This window comes from Haliotis rufescens, unplaced genomic scaffold (genome assembly GCF_023055435.1).
Source record: "Haliotis rufescens isolate VD_foot unplaced genomic scaffold, xgHalRufe1.0.p SCAF_7, whole genome shotgun sequence".
NCBI classification, from domain to species: Eukaryota; Metazoa; Mollusca; class Gastropoda; order Lepetellida; family Haliotidae; genus Haliotis; species Haliotis rufescens.
In genome coordinates this window covers 15,875,106-15,895,081 of record NW_025964361.1, presented here as the reverse complement: position 1 = coordinate 15,895,081, position 19,976 = coordinate 15,875,106, and the positions used below count along the sequence as shown (strand labels likewise).

The 19,976-nt window shown below is 40.2% G+C and overlaps 2 protein-coding genes across 2 annotated transcripts in view; one reads left to right on the top strand and one right to left on the bottom strand.

The window, feature by feature from the left end:
- LOC124115019 (sister chromatid cohesion protein PDS5 homolog B-like) overlaps positions 1-9,483 on the bottom strand; it is a 64,642-nt gene extending 55,159 nt beyond the window's left edge. The window contains exons 1-2 of the mRNA XM_046475805.2: positions 9,094-9,483; positions 1,010-1,124 (exon numbers count right to left, since the gene is read on the bottom strand). Of these exons, the coding sequence (XP_046331761.1) occupies positions 1,010-1,111 (102 nt within the window). The 5' untranslated portion in view covers positions 1,112-1,124; positions 9,094-9,483. The remainder of the gene's footprint in view (positions 1-1,009; positions 1,125-9,093) is intronic.
- Positions 9,484-9,547: 64 nt separating this feature from the next.
- Positions 9,548-19,976, top strand: part of LOC124115018 — a 40,868-nt gene continuing 30,439 nt past the window's right edge. Inside the window, exons 1-4 of the mRNA XM_046475803.2 lie at positions 9,548-10,048; positions 17,351-18,920; positions 19,259-19,374; positions 19,722-19,810. Coding sequence (XP_046331759.2) covers positions 9,862-10,048; positions 17,351-18,920; positions 19,259-19,374; positions 19,722-19,810 — 1,962 coding nt within the window. The 5' untranslated portion in view covers positions 9,548-9,861. The remainder of the gene's footprint in view (positions 10,049-17,350; positions 18,921-19,258; positions 19,375-19,721; positions 19,811-19,976) is intronic.

Here is a 19,976-nt window from a genome sequence, read left to right as displayed (position 1 = left end):
AGAAATTGTTATCAAACAAGTGATACCAACTGAAGTAGTCAAATCATGAATCGATCGAATCGAATTCAATCGGACACGTAAAAATCGATAATCGAATTGAATCGCATTGTATGTGAATCGGCCCACCTCTAGTTGGTTATATTCAGATCGGTAATTGTTAATTTGAAATCAATAAATATCAATCAAAGTTATTCACTTAGCAAAACATATCGTCTCTGACTTTTAATGGTAGCCTTAATAACTGTTGAAGTGTTACACCGGACAAACTCTAATAATAACTGAAAATGAATTATATATTTTTATCCGCTGTGCTATAATTGACACTGGCATGCTTGACTGCACATCGAATCTTATCAATCAGTTGGTTTAGCTCTACCTCCTTCTAGCGTTTCTGCTAAACCGAACAATTTGATAGGCGGCTAATTGGGCAGGCACCACCCAATCATGACACTGTTTACAGCGATAGAAACAAGCATTTTTAGTCCACTAGTCCTTATAATGATAACATATAGCAAAACCCTTAAAAATGGCAACATTCTACTAGTCCTTATGACAACTATTCAGCAGGGCTATAGGATATGTAGGACAAGTGCCAATTTCTATTGATGTGTTTAGTTTGTCGGTCAGGTCTAGTGTTATTGGAGTGATCTGAATTGTATGTACACAAAACTGGAATTTAAACAAAAAGTAAAGCCCTACTGTGTGAAAGACAGAGCAGACATGCGTTCTGTTACCGCATACGACAAGAATTAATGCAACAGTAGTGGAAATCAAGTGAAACATGACATGTGTTTCCAGTCTGGCGTCCCCATGTTCATGCATTGGACAAAAACATTGGACTATGCATTGTCGTAAGAGGCTACAAAGGCAGTATTCATGAAGAAACAATGGCATCTCTTGCTTGATCACTCACAACTTTCCAAAATAAATAAAACAGCAACAACCCAGCAAAAACATGTACAACTATATCACATGTGTCACACAATATTACATTGTACTGGTGCAGTACCTTGAGTCTTCTGATAAGTTCATCCTTGGGTATTTCCTCACTGACTTCCTTGCAGCCAGGTGGGTAACACACCTTCACAGTTTTGTTCAGCGCTTTAGCCATCTTGATTGGGCATCTGAAACAAATAAACACAAGTATTAAATGCCATCGTAATGAAAACTTTTTGCATTAAATCTATCATGTGACAAATCTTCTTATACAAATATCTAATGTCTGTTTATTGTTTAATGCCGCACTCAGCAATATTCCAGCTATATGACAGCGGTCTGTAAATTATCAAGTCTGGACATGACAATCCAGTGATTGAAATCATGAGCATCAATCTACACAATTGGGATTCAATGACATGCATCAACCCAGTCAGCAAGTCGCCACTTATGTCCAAGATTTTTCAACTTTTATACATCTTCAGGCTGTTGTCACATATTTGACTTTCATAACATGTTATTTTGTTATTTGTTAACACTTTGGTTAAGTGCAGTTTATAAGTGTTTAAACTAGTGGTTAATTTCAAATATTGCATTACTGATAATTAGTTAGTGGGGACAGTCAATTGAGGTCAAGAAAATACTTCTTGACAGCCAGACATTTTGTAACTATTGCAGACAATATTTAGCTGACATCAAATGTGTACCTTTAAATAACTGAACTCTCTACGGTAGTAAGAAAGTACTTTATATAAACCATTAATACCAGGTAACTACGCCATAAAACCCCGTCAAATTGATGTCATATCATTATTTGGTGATTGACAACTGGAATCTCCAAGTCCAAATCCTTTCACACTTTCTACAAATGATGTCTGTACATGAAAACTATCGTTTATTATGTTTGAAAATGCTCTTTGAGGCAAATATATTTGACTTCTCATCTCACATCTCACATCTCACTATGACTTCTTTCGTTCAGTTGTCATGGAAATTACACTTAACCTTGAAGGAATTGCTTAAAACACCAGCAGTAGACACTATTGGCATGATTGGTTGGATGATACAAGTGCAGTTTCAGCATTTTACATGAAACGATTAAGGAGAAAACGGCATAACCAGTTTTAGCCGGACTGGACAAACCGGGCAGACAGCGGACACTGCCGGACAGATATTTTGATGTATGAGCCAAGTAGCCGTGGCCGTATCAATGCCAAAAAATCACCAGCTACATGATGATGTTTTGGAGAAAATTTGTCCCCTTTGAGAAGCGGACAAACAGAAAGACGGATGGACTGGCGAACTCTGTTCCTATATGCCCCGCTCCACTTTGTCTTAAGACATTTTGAATGACAATCAGGGTTAATGACCCAGTACACATGTACACTATGTTAGTCAATTATATGTAGTATAAATGGTCAACAAGGACAAGATACTTGAAAATGGTTGCTATCTGCATTGACATTAAAACAATCTCCACAAAAATACTGAAGCCTCAAACTGAATTTGACTATGAAAGTCAAATAAAGGTCAAAATTATAAATAAAGGGAAAAACAGAGCTATATAAACAGGGCACAATTTAAGAAACATGATTTAACTTGCATCAGGTGCATGTTGATATGAAAACCTTGGCTGTATCAGACAAAACAAGGTTGCACCATAAAATTATCACAGTTGAAACAGACTGGTCTGCTGCCAGTGTCACTTACTGAATATTAATTGCTGTAAAACGTAATAGGAACATTTGCACATGACTTGAAATACCCCCAGTTATAGGACGTCAAGTCTAAGAAAGCATGACAAATACACGTACCACAGGGACTAGTTATGTAGTAATGTAAGTAAACTTTAGAAGTATGAAGTGTGTCCAAAGATAACATTTGCGTGGACAAGTAAGGGTTAGTCAGAGACATGCTTGCATTTTTTTCACATGCACTTGCAGCATGTAGACATAAATATTTAGTTGCATTTTTCAATTACAGGTTGCACTTGTGCATGTTTTATATAGCTAAATCGTGCCCTGCTACACATTTCAAATTTCGGAGTACAACCAAGTTGTGATAACTAAAATGCCTCAGTATCTACACTTTATTCCGTACTTGTAGGCCATGGGCTTTCTTCTACAAATGAAATACAATTTAGATCAAACAGTATAAAAACACACGACATTTCTTTGCATTTTTTTAACAAAAGCAGTTTTAACATAATTGCATATTATCAAAATTGAAGTATTTGTGTTCTTACAGAATTGACATAAAACAAGTACTTTGTTGTATTCAAATTGATAATAGTGTCTTGCGATGACAGAAGTGTATTAAACTTCAGAATATTTTTTGGAAAGAAGTAAAATTTAGGTTTTACGTCACTTTGCCCAAGATGGCTATAAGCTGGAAATATTAACAAAAAGTGATATTTATTTTCAATATGTTTTAAGTTACAAACTTTACATTTTCTTAATTCACAAGGAATATTAAAATTTCGCCAATGTTCAGTTTCTAAATTTTGAGAACTAAGCAGAAAATGAGTCAATGTGGTCCTGAATTTATTTACAGTAATACTACTCAAATAGTTCTCACATGAAATGGATGTTTTAAACTGCACATAATAAGCCATTTGGGGGCTTTCGGATTTATTCCACATGTTTGAAAGTGCCAAACATCACCAAATCCTAATAAAAAAAATAAGTTTTCAGTTTCGTTACACAATTTTTGTGGCCTCGTTCATGGTACAACTACAACATAAAACATTTTTTGAAAATTGAGATTCCAGCATATTGAAAAGAGACATTTTGAGACATTTCAAAACAGCAAGCGACTGAATATAATATCTACTTCACTCGCCGAACACCAAATTATTTGAAGTTGATAACGTTACATTTCAAAGACGACACAGGCACATAATTTAACTTTTTCTAATGGTTCTATGTCACTGAAATCCAAACTTTCTGCCCCGTATAAAAGTATTGATGTGACCTTTGCACCAAATAATTTGAAGTAACAGTGAGGCGAGTATGATTTCAAGGAATGTATACTACCTAACAGGACCAAGAACACCTTTCTTGCCTGAATTGCAAAATTATTTCAATATTTTGGACACAGTAATCTACTGCTAAAATACAAACCAAGGCAACTTTATCCAGTAACTACTTCAACCGCATTTCTATCATAATACCATTTTTCACAACATGATAAACCTCCCCATTCTTAAAAACAACTCTTTTTTGTTTTCGATAGATACACCGACAGTTCCCATTTGAAACAGTAATCATGCAAGATATTTAATTTCATTTGTAAGATGTTAACAGTATTGCCTAACACAATAAAGTCATCAGCAAATAGAAGTAGAAAAAAATTACTAACTGTGGAAAGGTACTGAACACCAAAACGACAATTTTGTTTCATTTCAGTAACCAATTCATTTATTGAAACAGAAAGGGACTAACCATACACCCTTGCCTCACACCAAGCTATCAAATGTACCAGATACTCTGTTGTTTGAATGAACATTACTGAAGATGGATTGTAACATTTTACCAATTTTAGCACTCAAACCATGTTAGTGCAATAGCTTCCATAGAAGATGCTGCTGAATGGAATGGAATGCTTAAGAGAAATCAATAAATGCTACATAAAATATACCTCCTCTGCATGAAAGGTAATGCTGAATGACAGAATTTAAAAGAAAACAGTCATCAATAGTGGATTTATTTTTTTTGAAACCTCAGTGTCAAAAAACACTAAAAAATAAATATGAAATGGGATGTATCTAGACCCACTCAGAGGCCTAAGTCTGGTGCAAATGTCAGTAAATATTCCCAAATTGGAACTACAAATTTCCAAATTCATGTTACAATTTATAAATAACTATTATAGTTTTGTAGAAGTAACCTGTATTTCACTTAAAACAGACCAACAAATAGGAAGGTTTTTATGCTTCCTTTTATTGTTGCATTAACAATCCCCAAACCCCTCTGAATTTTAGAAAATATGATCTTTCAAAAAAACATCCCAAGATTGAACAAAACAACAATTTCTCGCCCTATTTGCCGGTCAGTTTGAACAAAACAACAATTTCTTCCCTATTTGCCGGTCAGTTTGAACAAAACAACAATTTCTTCCCTATTTGCCGGTCAGGTTGGTTGGTTGGTTGTTTTACACCGCACTCAGCAATAATCCAGCTATATGACGGTGGTCTGTGAATAATCGAGTCTGGATCAGAAAATCCAGTGATTAATATCATGAGCATCGATCCACGCAATTGGGATCTATAACATGCATCAACCAAGTCAGCGATCCTGACCATCCGATCCCATTAGTCGCCTTTTACGACAAGCATAGTCGCCTTTTACGGCAAGCATTGGTTGCTGAAGACCTATTCTACCCCGGAATCTTCACGGGTCGCCGGTCAGTGGCACTAAGTTGAGAATCCTAAATAAATCCCTGGCAAACTTTTAAAACTTTGAAGACCTGTCGAATATTTCCAATTTGGAACTTGATGATGTCACTGAACCTTTGAACATGAGTAATCAGTGAAACACTCATGCATGTATCGAGTAATTGTTATGATTTCCTGCATTTTGTTATGGATTCAGGAGTCAATTTTCACTTGATTCTGATAAAAAAAAGCAAATTTGGTACACATGATGAATTTTCACTTGATTCTGATAAAAAAAAAGCAAATTTGAAAGACATGATAATAATTAACCATTCAAAGTTCAGTGCGACTTTTCGAAAGCCTTAAATTCTATCATGCAATTGTTTCTAATCGATACAGTGTTCAAAATCAAGCAAATCTTGAAATTTTTAAATCAGTGTATTTTTATTCTATCTTCTTGCCAATTTAGATATTTTGTCTGAGATGTTGGCTTTGCTATATGATACTGCGACGTTGTTGTGCTGGATGTAAATAATAACGTAGCTGTAGTTACAAAAGATAATCCAGTAATTAAACACTTACAGAACAATACTTATCTCTAATGTCAATTATGTATTGTATTCTATTTCTCATGTCACTTTCAATACTTTAGTAATTTTTATGTTTGGGAGAGGCATTCAGATAAGCAAAGTTTGCTTGTTTGACAAATCGTCCACTTTATCATGTGTTTATGGAAATAAATATGTTTGTATCAAAGCAAGCTAGATTTACTGACTATAGCAGCCAACATCACTACCCTACTGTTATCATTGTTACACCACTGCTAGCACCAAGTAGCCTAAGCTTAGAACTGTTTGTAGAAACATGGTCCTTACAGGCTTCCAGAACTAGTCAGTGTGTAGCAGGCATGTCAGACATCACAATATGGATGTACTTTTACTTTCCAATGACGATACTGTATCAATACAAGTTTATGAATATCTACAGTAAATAAATAAATCACAGAAACATACGTTAGTGCACACCTTTCCACCGACAGTTGTAGAGATGGGGGATGAGCACGAGACATGCTGAGAGTACACAAGTTAATCCCGTCACACACTATTAGGTCACAAACAGTGTTCAATATATACAAAATCTCATTCAATATTATTTAAATGACTTTCAGTGAAATCATGCAGGAACTGGTGGTCAGAGCACACCACACCAACTCACCGCTACACCAGCTACTCTAGAAATGGGTGCGTGCATCATACTCAAGTGAACATTATACACAAGAAAATATGGATACATTTTTTAAGAATACCATGGTTAAGATTGACCATTGGAAGGCAGACAATTCAATTCTGAACATTTTGGGGATCAGCCTGTCCCACATTTTAAATTAAATTGCAGGTCTATATAGCGGTAATCTCTATCTATACAAATACAGAATAATTCACCGTATTAATAATCGATACATTGTGATAATTCTGAGTATACATCGATATCATATTTCCAATCAATGACACCCATACTGTGTGCCTGCTGCTTTCACCGAGTAGTGTTCTACACAGCTTTGGCACTACTACAGAGGCAGTCTGTGCTAAAACATTGAGTCAGTATTTTCAGTAGATATTAGTCCTTGTATATGGACTAGTATCATCTGCTCATAACCTGGCGGAAGAATTTTATTAGAGAGGGGCTTTGGACTAATGGATGAAGAACAGACTGCCACAGGGACACGGTGCATGAAGTATCACCTGAGGGATGATAAGAATGGAGGACTTTCCTTGTTGCAGGACTACAAGCTATACAGCAATTTCTGCAGGGGTAGACATTGTGACTTGATTCCTAAGCAGGATTAAGACCTAGTGGTTTATGAAAGTTTTCTATTTTTTTGGAGATAACGAGTAGTCCTGCTATATAATCTTGGGACTCTTCATGCTCATGGACTAGTGACTGTGGTCATGTCTAAACCTGAATCTGCCATTATTAAGTCCCGTTTCACATTCAAGGTACATATTCCTTGGGTTGATTACACTTGGTCAAATCCAACCAGCCCGAGGCTCATTTCAGACTAGTGGTTTATGTAACATAGCTAGATTTTGGAAGAAATCAACTAGTCCTTCTAGATTATCACCAGTATCAGACTAGTGGCCAGCGCCTATCTGGTGGCATCATCCCTTATTAGTGCGTGTTTAAATATCCATTTGGAAGTAAGAGACATAAAGACTGGAGAATTCCATGATATGGCATAGGATGAGAGCACTTCAACTGAAAAATACCATATGCCTTTTTCAAAGACTTAGTCATTAACTTCTGCATTTGACATGTAATCCAACTTCAGAAAATCAAGAGCACGACATTCTAAAAAAAGTATTGTCACTTGAGATAGGTGAGGTCATCCGACAAAGACTGCAAAACTAAAAGTTTCCATGTGTTTACATGTATTTGTGCAATCCTATGAATGCATACACCACAAATGCTGTTACTATACTGGACATTTTAACACATGGGTTAGAAGTGGGTGATGACATTCATAACTGCTTGACCAACTTACATAAACCAATGATCACACTTGAAACAATACTTGTGGAGACATGCTCCATTACATTGTTTATTCGGGCCTTGTTGTCGGCATGTGCAGTGACCCCAACGTGATAACAAACTCCAATATGTCCACATAATAAAGTTTCACATAATTAATGGGAGCAAGGCACTATGTTTTGGCATTAATTTCATGATTTACAGCAAATGTATATACACACAATATATTTGTAACATATGAAAGCTTTATTGGCAACATGGGTTAATCATGTTCATAGTGAAGAATATTTCCTGATCATGAACTTGGGAGTAAATTAATCCTTATTGGTGAGCGTTTTCAGATCCAACAAGCCTCTTCAGGCCATCTATAAACAATAATCTTTAAGTTGATTTCAGCACGGACCTATATAAAGTCCGTGATTTCAGTAAAAACTTAAAACATTTTCACCTTTACTTGTGTCAGGTAATTACTGTCATGGAGAATACAAGTTGTGCAATAGATTTAAATAGATTTAAATAGATTTAAATTTCTTTCATGTCCTTTAAGGATCAAATCGAGAAAATCATTGACACAAATGACTGTCGACAAGGAAATTCACAGCTCAATTGAAGGGATACTACTCTTGCAGCCTTATTGACCAACCAATGAGAGAGAGACATAAATTCAGCTTGTTCCAGCCTGCTACGGGCGTCTTTCACAAAATTAATCGTTATATCGCCACACTAACATACTTCGTGCACTATATGAATGCTTTAAAAGATGTTATAAATATTATTTTGTCTCATAAGTGCACAAGATGTCTTATTTGAAAAAAAAATCATGAAGTGCTCTTCTGAGCACGAATCCTTGAGAGTAATAAACTGGTAACACTACACATCTAGGCAACATTTAAGTCTCTCTGAACATACAGATGGTGATAATCTAACATGGGATTCTTAATCCTGTTATGATAAATGTTGTCTGTTTGTTCACACTCAAAATGTAATTTTGATCTCAAAAGAAATTCACGTCATAGTGTGCATGGAAAATGTTCGTATTTGGGTACATCAAAATTAAATACGCAGTACACACCTATGCACCAATATTCTACGACGCTTTCCTTATTCTATTTACTACATTTCGGATTCAAACAATAACTATTTCTTTAGGATTGCATGTTTTTATGAAGAGTTTTTCAACACAAAGATTGTGGGTGAAGCGGCCATGATGGATTCAGTGCAAACCTGTGAGACACATCTCTGCACAAACTTACCTGAAAATCCGATGAAATGAACTTCAAATGCCCAACTCAGTGAGAGCAACGATAACAAAATTTGAACGTTAAACCAAACCACCTTTATGATGTTGTCTTATGTTGTGAAAAGTATTATTTTTATCCAAACCGACAGCTTCGGCAGGAAACGGCGCGAAAGGCTAGCCTTTCCTTCGTATGCCCATGTCAAGGACTTTAGAAACGCAGTTCTTGATTGGCCAGCTGTCGGTAAACACTTCCTGGATGTAATTGATTTCGATTCATGATTCTGTAATGTCAGAGTGCGCTTGTTACATTCTTGTCAAAACTCGAAACAGAATATTTGATCTGATGAAATGATAGTAGCATGCTGGTCTTTCTAATACAGATACAGTAAATATTCCTCCCTGAAATACTTCGCGCAGTGGGGACATGGTGACCAATCGTATTTAGCGTAACATCGTATCTTTAGGCAAATCTGCGCAAGTGTATTGCGCAAATGTGCGAACGTAAATACTCAGGAACAAGATGACAATATTGGTGTCGTGAGAAGATATCGTGTGATATAATTCGCAACCAACATCAGAAGACACACATCCATGATGTTTAACCTAATCTCATCCAACCTTTCTTTATTCATGAGTTGTATTCCTGTCAATCTCTGTCCCCCGATGTTTATTAACGTAAACACTGCAGATCACCTATACTGATTGCAAACACATACTGATATAGAACTAGTTATATTCTTACACTTTCAGGTATTGGATATAAATATATATCAAACAAAACATGCCCAGATCCACCAGGAATCGTAGTTCAAGTCCACAGAAGATGGCAACTCAAGCTGGAACTGACAACCTCAGTGAAACTAAAAGAAAGGAAAGAGACAAGCTCTACCAAGAGATTCAGGAAATGTTCCAAGATACTATTGATCATGAAGTGGTCCACCTAGTGTTAACGGAGTGTGAATGGAGAGGTAGGGTGCACGAACGAACATGCGTAATGCCAGCAATGGTCTGTTGTTTTTAAATCATGTGTGTGATGAGTTAGCCGAACTCACTTTAGAGTTATAAACTTTTGATTCATGATCATGTACATTTTCATAAGTTTCAAATCCTACTTGATGATTTCATTGTGAGTGTCATTTTCTGTATACTTTCAGTCATAGACTGTAGTTAGATGTCTAAATCATTTACATAACATCTTTCGCATCAGGCTAAAATGTCACCATGTCACAACACACGATTCCCCGCTTAGCCTGATTATGTCTGTGTTCATGGGTTTCACCAAAGTTGTATACGTGTAAGACCTGCATCACTTCGAGCTTTCCTCCCACATGAAGCTGACACACCATCAAATAACTGAAATACTTTTCTAAGCAGTACAACTCACTGATTCTCAAGGGGCGGTCGGGTAGCCTAGTGGTTAAAGCATTCGCTCGTCCGCCGAAGACCTAGGTTTGATTCCCGACATGGGTACAATGTGTGAACCCTATTTTTGTTGTTCCCTGCTGTGACATTGCTGGAATATTGCTAAAAGCAGTCATACTCACTCACTTTTACAGTCTCTTCCAATCTTATCCAATTTCAGAAGTGAAAATATTCACTAGAAACTAAAATCAAACTTATAAGCATCTGTATCTCTTGGGAGAAAATGTCTTGCTTTGTTTGCTTCCTGTTTATTTATGACATGATCAACCATTAGTTGACTTGCAGCTCAAGGTTCAGGCTAACCTGAACATGGTAGTAACAAATCCTCACCAGTCCTGATTTCTAATTGGCCCAAGCTGATTTGGTCTAAAAAGGACAGTTATGTTATTCAAACAATATTGACAAACATATGACACAATGTTGATAAACTGACAGTTTACTTTTCCAGATACCAGTGTTTCATATCTGACTTGGATGTGTGTTAGGGCCAAGTAAAGTGAAAAAAATTATTGTGATTCGATGCGAATATCATTTTTCCTAGATTTATAAACACCAGCATTGCATACATTCTTGAATGTGTGAAACAACCTTTGCGTGTGACGTTGTGAATAATAATTAAAATAACAAGTGACAGTCGGTAAGTAGCATTTTGTTACTGATATCCTGCTGCCCTTGGCTGTCAGGGATTAATCCCCAGAGTGAACAACGGAAGCCATTTTGTTATTAAGGTGACAATTTGTGGATACAGTAATCAATGGATGAGCAAAAAAAAAAAAGACATAATGAATTAAAACGTCCTCGGCATCAACCCGATCTTCATGGTCATTGAAATAGTGTTGCACATCTAACACTGGGAACCCATCTTAACCCCAGTAAGAGGAATCCCCTCAGTGTCAGAAGTTTATATTTGGAGGACTATTTCGCCTGTCATATTTAATCATCTGTTTTACGCTATTTCCGTTTTTTTATTTAATTTTGGACAAGTATTTGTGATTAAGTATGCCCCAAAGTATTAATATCTGCAAAGTTGCTTTGTTGACTTTACATGCCCTTAAGATGTCAATACACTAGGAGTGGCTGAAAAGTTCTGAGAAAATGTATGGTATACCATTAACAATTTTCATTATGTAGTACAATACTTTCCATGCTTACAGGCTGCATTTGAACCAAATACACATCCAGCATATTTCTGGAGGCATTAACAAGGGGCTTTCTGCACATGCGTTGGAGACACACGTTTCATTGAGAATGATTATTTGCATATTCCCATATGAAAGGGTCATATGCGGTAGGAAGCGATTACATCAAGTCAGGTAGAGGGTGATACATGTATACATGAATTGTTTGATAGGCATTACATAGGAGTAGACAATTTATGGATAACAACTTCTTTAATACTGTAAAAAGATAGTTTCAATACAGATCCTTATACCGTTGTCAAGCAAGACTGAATGAGGGACATTGTACAGAATATAGGTGGAGGATTAACCATGTTAACAGTAACAATCATAGTATACATGAGTGGGATAACATGAGTAAGTAATGACAACAGGAGGATAATACTGTCACAACGTGATGGACAGAGAACACATGAAGGGGACATGAAGCCAATTAAACATTTTACGTGATTATTGCTTAATGAGTTCATAGTAGATTCTGATGTAAATTTAGAAATAGTACAATGGCTACACTTAGGTTCATATTGAAGAAATAATTGTATTTTTTATCTTATCCTGCATTTACTGCTGTTTTTTGACAGAAAGACGAGGCCATGAGAGGTGCAGCTGCAGAAGAAGTTGTTCCAACCAGTGGTGTAGCGATACCCACACACAGCTGCCACGTGACCCAGAAGTGGTGACCTCACATAACAGCACATTGCTACTTTGTCTGCCAACACGGACAGACAGACGTTTTGTTGAGAAATAAAGCCTCTCCAGTTATCCAGCATCCTTTGCTTCTTATTTCTACTTCGTTTTCACTTTCTTTTGTGTTGTTTATGGTTTGTGCCTCGTTGTATTGCTTGTCACGGAAGCAGGGATCCTTTGTGCCTGGATTGCAAGGAACCCTGTTCGACATCGTCACATTGTTGCTTCTGCAGTCCCCTTGCTTTAAAGGACTTCTCTCTCTACTTAAGAGCTGCAAGGAAGTGACAAACTCAGCATGCTCGTAGACACACTATGATATCTGACATCACTGTATCTCAATCGTCTTCTGTTACTACCACTTAGTCGCAGTCTACCACCTTTTCATCTTTGACCTCTGCTTCCACTGTGACCCCTCAGACGACATCACCTCAGCTCCTCTCATACGCTGACAACACATTAGGAGAATAAAGCACTCCCACCATATCGACTGCGCAGATCTACGCCTCCACAACATCTCAGGTGCTTACACCACCCTTGCCTACTACAACCCCCCTGAATGTCTATGTTGACAGCGCCAGAGATCTCCAACCCTTACATGACAACTGCGGTGACCACGGTGCCATCTAGCTATGGACTCTTGCCTGGAATACCTGCTCAACAGATGCCTTACCTACCAACCGACCCCACAGCATGTCTTGCCTGGAATACCTGCTCAACAGATGCCTTACCAACCGACCCCACAGCATGTCTTGCCTGCCTCTTTTATTGATCTTAACTGGATGCACGCTTGGAGGCAGTCCTTGTTTAGTCCATGGTGCCAGCAGCCTCCTATGACTCAAACACCTTCTGCCCCAGTGGTGTTGGTGGTGCCTCCTGTGACGTCGGTAGTGGCAACACTACTTGCAGTCCCTGGTCCTCCAACGCTTCCTATCAGCTCTCTGGCTCCACTCATGGTTCCCGCTGCTCTTACGACTTTTCCGGTCACCATCTCGTCAGTGCGCTTTCCCCATCTGCCCTCTTGTTGACAGAGATCCTACACCGTCTGCTCATATAAGATCATCAAGTGGATCAGCCTCTCCTAGTTCAACCCGGTGCAGCTCTAAGTCATCCCGGTCTTGTCACCGTTCTCCCGTCTGAAGGAAGTAGTTTGACTACATGTACCATTTGGACTCCTCTGAGTGAGCTTTTCATCCTGTTTATGATCCTCCCTGACACACATCTTAGGATGTGCCGATTGGATGGTGGATAGGTTGGCTTTTGTAGTGCCGTCTCCGGGACCAGACGTGGACAAGAAGGACACTATCTGGTCCCACCTGATATCCAATTTTCCAGATCCTATGTTAACAGCTCACCCCTCTGCTCTACAGAGGACTTTGCTAGGCTCTCTCTCACTCTGTCCTTTGAAGTGCCTCGTTATTGGAAAGATGACTTCCTGGTTCACTCCTTTGATGTGGCTGATGGAGCTCATGTCCTTGATACCGACCTTCATCGCATGACTGGTTCCTCGAAGCCTACGACGATAGAAGGCCCGATCCTCGCTTGGCCTTCATAGAACCGGAAGTTTGGCATTATCTTAAGCACCTCTCAACTTTGGACTTATCAGAGAATAACTGCAAACAGTTACCAGTTGCGACAGATTGACCACATGCATAAACAGTTTTTGGCCGCTCTGGCTGAGTTTACTCATCTAGCGCCTTTGCATTGATGGAATGGGATTTCGAATTAAAGAAGAAACTCCTCCATCATCCTTGGTCCAGTTCCTCCAATTTTGTTTAAAGGTGCTATCACTGACACTCAGGCTCAAGTATCAACTTTTGCCAGGGATGAAACGGCTCTGAAAGCCCTGGAACACATCACCTAACATGCATTGGCTAAGTCACCAAGGCAAGGGTGCCGATCAGAAGAGCAAGTGCTGAACTGTTGGACAACAACTACGGGGACCTCCCACCCCCAGTCGTTAAAGTCACCGACCCTGCCATAGGTGGGAGATTTTTGGCAAAATTGGGCCAATCTGTAGGACCCGTTTGTCACAAACATCCTCCGCCAGGGGTACCGTCTCTCGCTAACAAAGGACCCTCCTCTCACATCATTCCTGGCAGATGCCTACATCTGCCATCAATGCCAACTCCTGTGAGACAACATTAACATTCTGCTACACATCAAGATTGTTCACTACCCGGTCAGACATCCGGGATTCTACTCCCCCATGTTTCTGGTCCCCAAGAAGGGTTCAGACAAACTTCACATGATACACAATCTCGCCATTTTCAATCAATGCTACCTGGAACGTCCACCTTACTTCAGAATGTCCACGTTGCTGCTCAGGACCAGAATCAACGCCAACGCTCCCCTGATCATCCAGGATGTGTATCTCCATGTGCCCTTCCACCCAAGCGACAGGCAGTTCATCAGGTTCTTCTTCAGTGGTATCCATTACCAGTGGGTGGTCATACCATTTGGAATTTTCACAGCCCCATGGCATTTTACGAGGATCGTTGGGGGACGGTGGAGTCGAATGTCTTCGGCGGCATCTCCTTGACCCCACTTAAACCCATGCTACATCTATTCCTAGATACCTCGAAACAAGGATGTGGAGCTTATCTGGAGGCTTGGATGACCTCAGGGCTGTGGTCAGTGTCACTGGTACAGCAACAAGCTTGAATTGGAAGCACTCGTTCTGGCCATCAAACATTGGCAGGCCATTTCGTGAAACGCCCAGTTGACAATATCCACGGACAACATCCACGGACAACATCACCATGGTGTGGTGTCTTAGAAGTCAGGGGACTCTTCACTCCTCTTCTCTGCTGGCGCAGACCTTCCGCTTCCTCTAGCTGGTAGACCCTCTCGACCTGTGCTTCCTAGTTCAACACATTCCAGGGTGCCAGAACGCTCTACCAGATGTGATGTCCAGATCAGACATGGTTGGGGGGCACGGGTGGCCTATAGTCGTCTAAGTCGCCGCGATTCGCTGTGCAGAGTTGCGTCCCTTGGACACGCCAGAAACCTATGATTGTGGGTTCAAATCCCGGTTCACCCCAATTATGTTTCTAGGTTTCTCAGCACCATACCTGTGCTCGTGGGTTTCACCGAAGTAGTAAACGTCTTAGACCTGCATCACTTCGGGCTTTCCTCCCACATTAAGCTGACACGCTGTGATATAACTGGAATAATGTTAAAAGCGGCGTTAAACCCAACTCACTCACTCACCCACTCTGACATGGTGGCTCCAACGGAATGGAAGTTACATCGCCATAATTTGCCAGCGGATCAACCATCCCAACATCGACCTGTTCGCCACCAGTCAGAACTTAAAGTTGCACACCTACATCTCCCCGGTTCCGGATCTGCAAGCATTAACGATCAATGCCCTCCTTGTTCCCTGGGAAGAATTAAAAGCATACACTTTTCCGCCTCTAATAATCCTTCCCAGGGTTCTTCCAAAAGATCAGGGGCACTCAGAACCTAAATCTGATTTTTGTCGCACCTTGCTGGCTGGCGAGAAGTTGGTTTTGTGGAGCTCAGAAATCTCGTCAGGGACGATCCTCTTGAACTGTGGGTTTAGCCAAACCTACTGTTCCATCCACACACAGCAGGTTACCGCATCCGACCCCCGACAGGTTTTGTCTGCACGCTTGGCACATTTGCCAAGGGCTACTCATAAAGGGCGGCTGATCAAGTTCAGACCCCCAGCCTGGGATCTGAACATGGTTTTACATTTGTTGCAGGCAGCTCCCTTCGAACCATTGCATTCATCATCTTTTTACGACCTCATCAAGGAAACGTTTTTTGTTTTAGCTCTAGCTACGGCAGCACAGGTCAGCGAGCTACATGCCTTGGACGTCTCCCGTGTACGGTTTTAGCACAGAGCTCTTGGGGCCGTTCATCTTGGGTTGTGCTGGTATTTCATTGCCAAGAACCAACTCCCAGGACAGCCAGACAGGTCATTCACCATCCCTCCCCTCTCATCGATAACTTTTGTTATGCCTTGTGCATGCTTTGCGATGTTTCCTCAGATGTTCTAAATCACAATGCAAGTACAGGAAACATCGGTTACCGGTTTCTCCTACTTCGCAGGCAGAAGTTTATTGTAATACTATCTCCCTATGGCTTCGGGTGGTCATTCTCCAGGCATACAAAGCTACTGGTTTTTACCCCACCCCGAGGCCAACAGTCCTCATCAGATCAAGGCGGTCGCGTCAGGGCAGACCATAGCTCTCCATTATGGAAGGGTGTTTCTGGCGCTCTGATACCATTTTTGCCTGCCACTATCTACAAGACATGGCCTTAGAGGAGGATACTGGCGTCCATAGTTTTGGTCTGTTGGTGGTGGCTCAACAGGTCACCAACCCCCGACGTCATTGATTCTCTCAGACCCGCGATCTGGCCAATTAAACTCTCTGGTTTTGTTAACCTCAGATGTTTTCCACATTAGCTCGGTAGATGAATTTTAGATTCTGGCTCACACTTACCGTTTCTCACACTTGGTGTTACTTTTTTCTTCACACTCTTGTTTACCTTCTGACAGAAGGGTCATTGTTTTCTAGTCATCACGCAGGATGATGTACTGGTTACTTGGACCTTGACAAGGATTTATTTCGGATCTCATCTGAAGGTATGCCTACCTAATGCAGGATAAGTTAAACATTTCAGTAAAATCTAAATATATTTTGCATTTGTTTACTTATCCTGCGTTACTTTGTCTAAGTGCCCTCCCATCTCAGTTTTACCTCCCCACAAAGTGTTCAGATGTTAGGTTCTTAGCAATAATGTTCTCTTATGTGGCGTCACCACTTCCAGGTCACATGGCAGCTGTGTGTGGGTATCGCTACACCACTGGTTGGAACAACTCCTTCTGCAGCTGGATCTTTCACAGCTTCGTCTTTCTGTCAAAAAACAGCAGTAAATGCATTGAGGAGTAATGCAGGATAAGCATACAAATGTAAAAAATATTTAGATTTTACTAAATTTGTATTATTTCAGTCGATGAAGCTATCGAGACACTGTTTGCAATGAGCCAGGATGAACTATCTGAGAGGAAAGTTGTGTCCAAAAGCACTGATCTGGATGTCATAGCTTGCAGCCTTATTGGAGAGGTCGAGAGTCACCACAAACCTCATTCAACGAGTACTATGGAAAAAAACCGAATAACTAACAACAATGAGCCTGTTTTACAACCGTTGGAAAACTTAGACCCTGTTGAGATGGTATTGAGTAGAAATCTTTCTGATCCACCAGAAAAGGAAACAGAAAAGTTAGTGCAGGACTTGCTGACATCAGAATCGTCATCCTTCCCTGGGGATATGTCCAATGTAGAGTATCAGACTTATGTGGACATGTATAATGTTTATGGCACATATGTCCCAGAGATCATGGAATCAATTAAATTAAAAGATGAACCTTTAAGAAATTCACAAGATATAAAATCATCCCTTTCACAATCTGACGAAGGTGATTCTGTGATTTCATCACCTACAAGTGGAATTTCAAACATAGGTCTACTTGATCCAATATGTTTACAGAAAAGTAATAAATGTCATGGGAACAGAAACAGCTGTCCGTCAGATAAGCTGTATGTTGACACAGCCCCACATACACTCAGCCTGTATAGTAGTGACACTGTTAGCACAGGACACAAGGCTCTGCACACATTGCTGGCAGAGGATACCAAAATTAGTCAAATGGATACATTTGGTCCCTTGAAGGGGAAAAAGTCCATTTTAGCTCAAGATTCAGGAAAGGCGTCTTCCAAGGGAGGTAATTCAAACACTCTAGGTCATTTGCAGAAACAGTTGGCAAAATCTGATGTAAGTATTGGTGCACTCACAGATAATGGTGACACAACATTGAGAGACGGTGGTGATGCAAGTGTGGGTGAATCTGACCAAGACATGTTTTCTGCAACACACAATAAAACAGAGGACAAAGGACATTCAGATTTAATTAGTATGGCCCCCTTGTCAGTAGAAGCAGCTGTGTTTGTACCCAGGTTAGCATCCACCCAACCTCCTCCAGGCCTCAGTCAGTGGGTCCCGGCCAGGCAGCTGGAAGGAAATCCTATCTTCATGACCCCTAAAGGGCCGCATCCACGAAGTCGCCTATCACCCAAACATTATCCAAACAGATCCCCAGGTTTACCCCATTCAAGATGGCAGAGGCCCAGCACTCATCCCACTCAGCCAAAGCCCCTTCAGCCTCTATCATCTATGGCAGCACAGAATCCTTACAAGTTCTCAGGGTCAGTACTCCAGGCCATTCCACCTCCTCCATCATCGGACCACTTTCCAACAATGCCAGAGAGAAGCATAGGACCAGTCCGTCAAGTACAAGGCAGCAATGCATCTCAGATGATCTACTCCAAGGCAGCAGCCAAACCGGTACCAACTCCAGACTGGGCAACACAGCCTACTTCACACTCCATACCAGCCAGTAATAACCAAGTGATATCCTGTGCTGAGCAGATAGAGCAAGTGAAGACATATATGGTCAAGGGGAGACAACTCCTGGTGATCCTCAGGGGATTACCGGGCAGCGGCAAGACATACCTTGCTAGGTAAGCTGTTCAGGAAACTGGTTTCCTTCTTGTGTTTTAGAGACTGTCACAGTCGCAGGTTCCTTTTCTCAAGTTACTGTTGTAATTTAAAATTAGGCACTGTCATTTATGCCAAATCTATTTGAATCATTGAAGTGAATGTGTTCTGTAAGTACAAGAATTTATCCTTCAAGTCGAATGTTTGACCTCATGACAATGTTTGGTTAAAGTTACTAACATGATATTAATTGAAGCACAACCCATCTTAATTAGGATGAGAGTTTGGATTTAAGATACCGCAACTACAATACAGACTTGGTTTTGCTGATCTGCAAGTGTAATCCTGTATTGGGTTTCAGGGAGATTGTGTTTGAGGGGGCCATCTTGTCCACTGATGACTACTTCCTGCACTGCGGAGAGTACCGGTACAACCAGGACCAGCTGACTGAAGCACACACCTGGAACAAGCAGAGAGGTACCAGCATCACCAGGACCAGCCTTAGGTCTTGAGAAAAGCGCACATGATATCCTGAAGTAAAACCTGGCAGAAATAATGCACAAGATGTGTTTTAGAACCTGGGAAGAAAGTATTTAACGTGTCAAAGTGATACATGGGCCTGTTTTATATGTTTTACAATTTTTATAAATTTTAAAAGATTTTTGGGACCATTTTTAAATATTTATTACTTGTGGCACTAAGGTGTGTGACATACATCATGGTAAGAAAGACTGTCAGGGCAAAGTAGGTCCCCAGTTTGTCATGCTTGTTGAAGGAGCCAACTGGCAGTGGGAACTGTGTGTTTGTTTGTTTGTTTGTTGCAGCATGTGATGCTATGGAGAGACATGTGAGCCCTGTGATCATTGACAACACCAACACCATGGACTGGGAGATGGTGCCCTACGTCAAGATGGTGAGACCACCTCACTCTACCAAATATCTCCCCATTTTTCAGTTCCGAAGCACATTAATTGTTGGTAATTACTACTGTGGTGCCACGAGAACATATATGGTCCCTCAGTTTTCACACCCTCTCAGTGACCTCTCACTGATCTTTTGTATCTGTGTTGTACATTCAT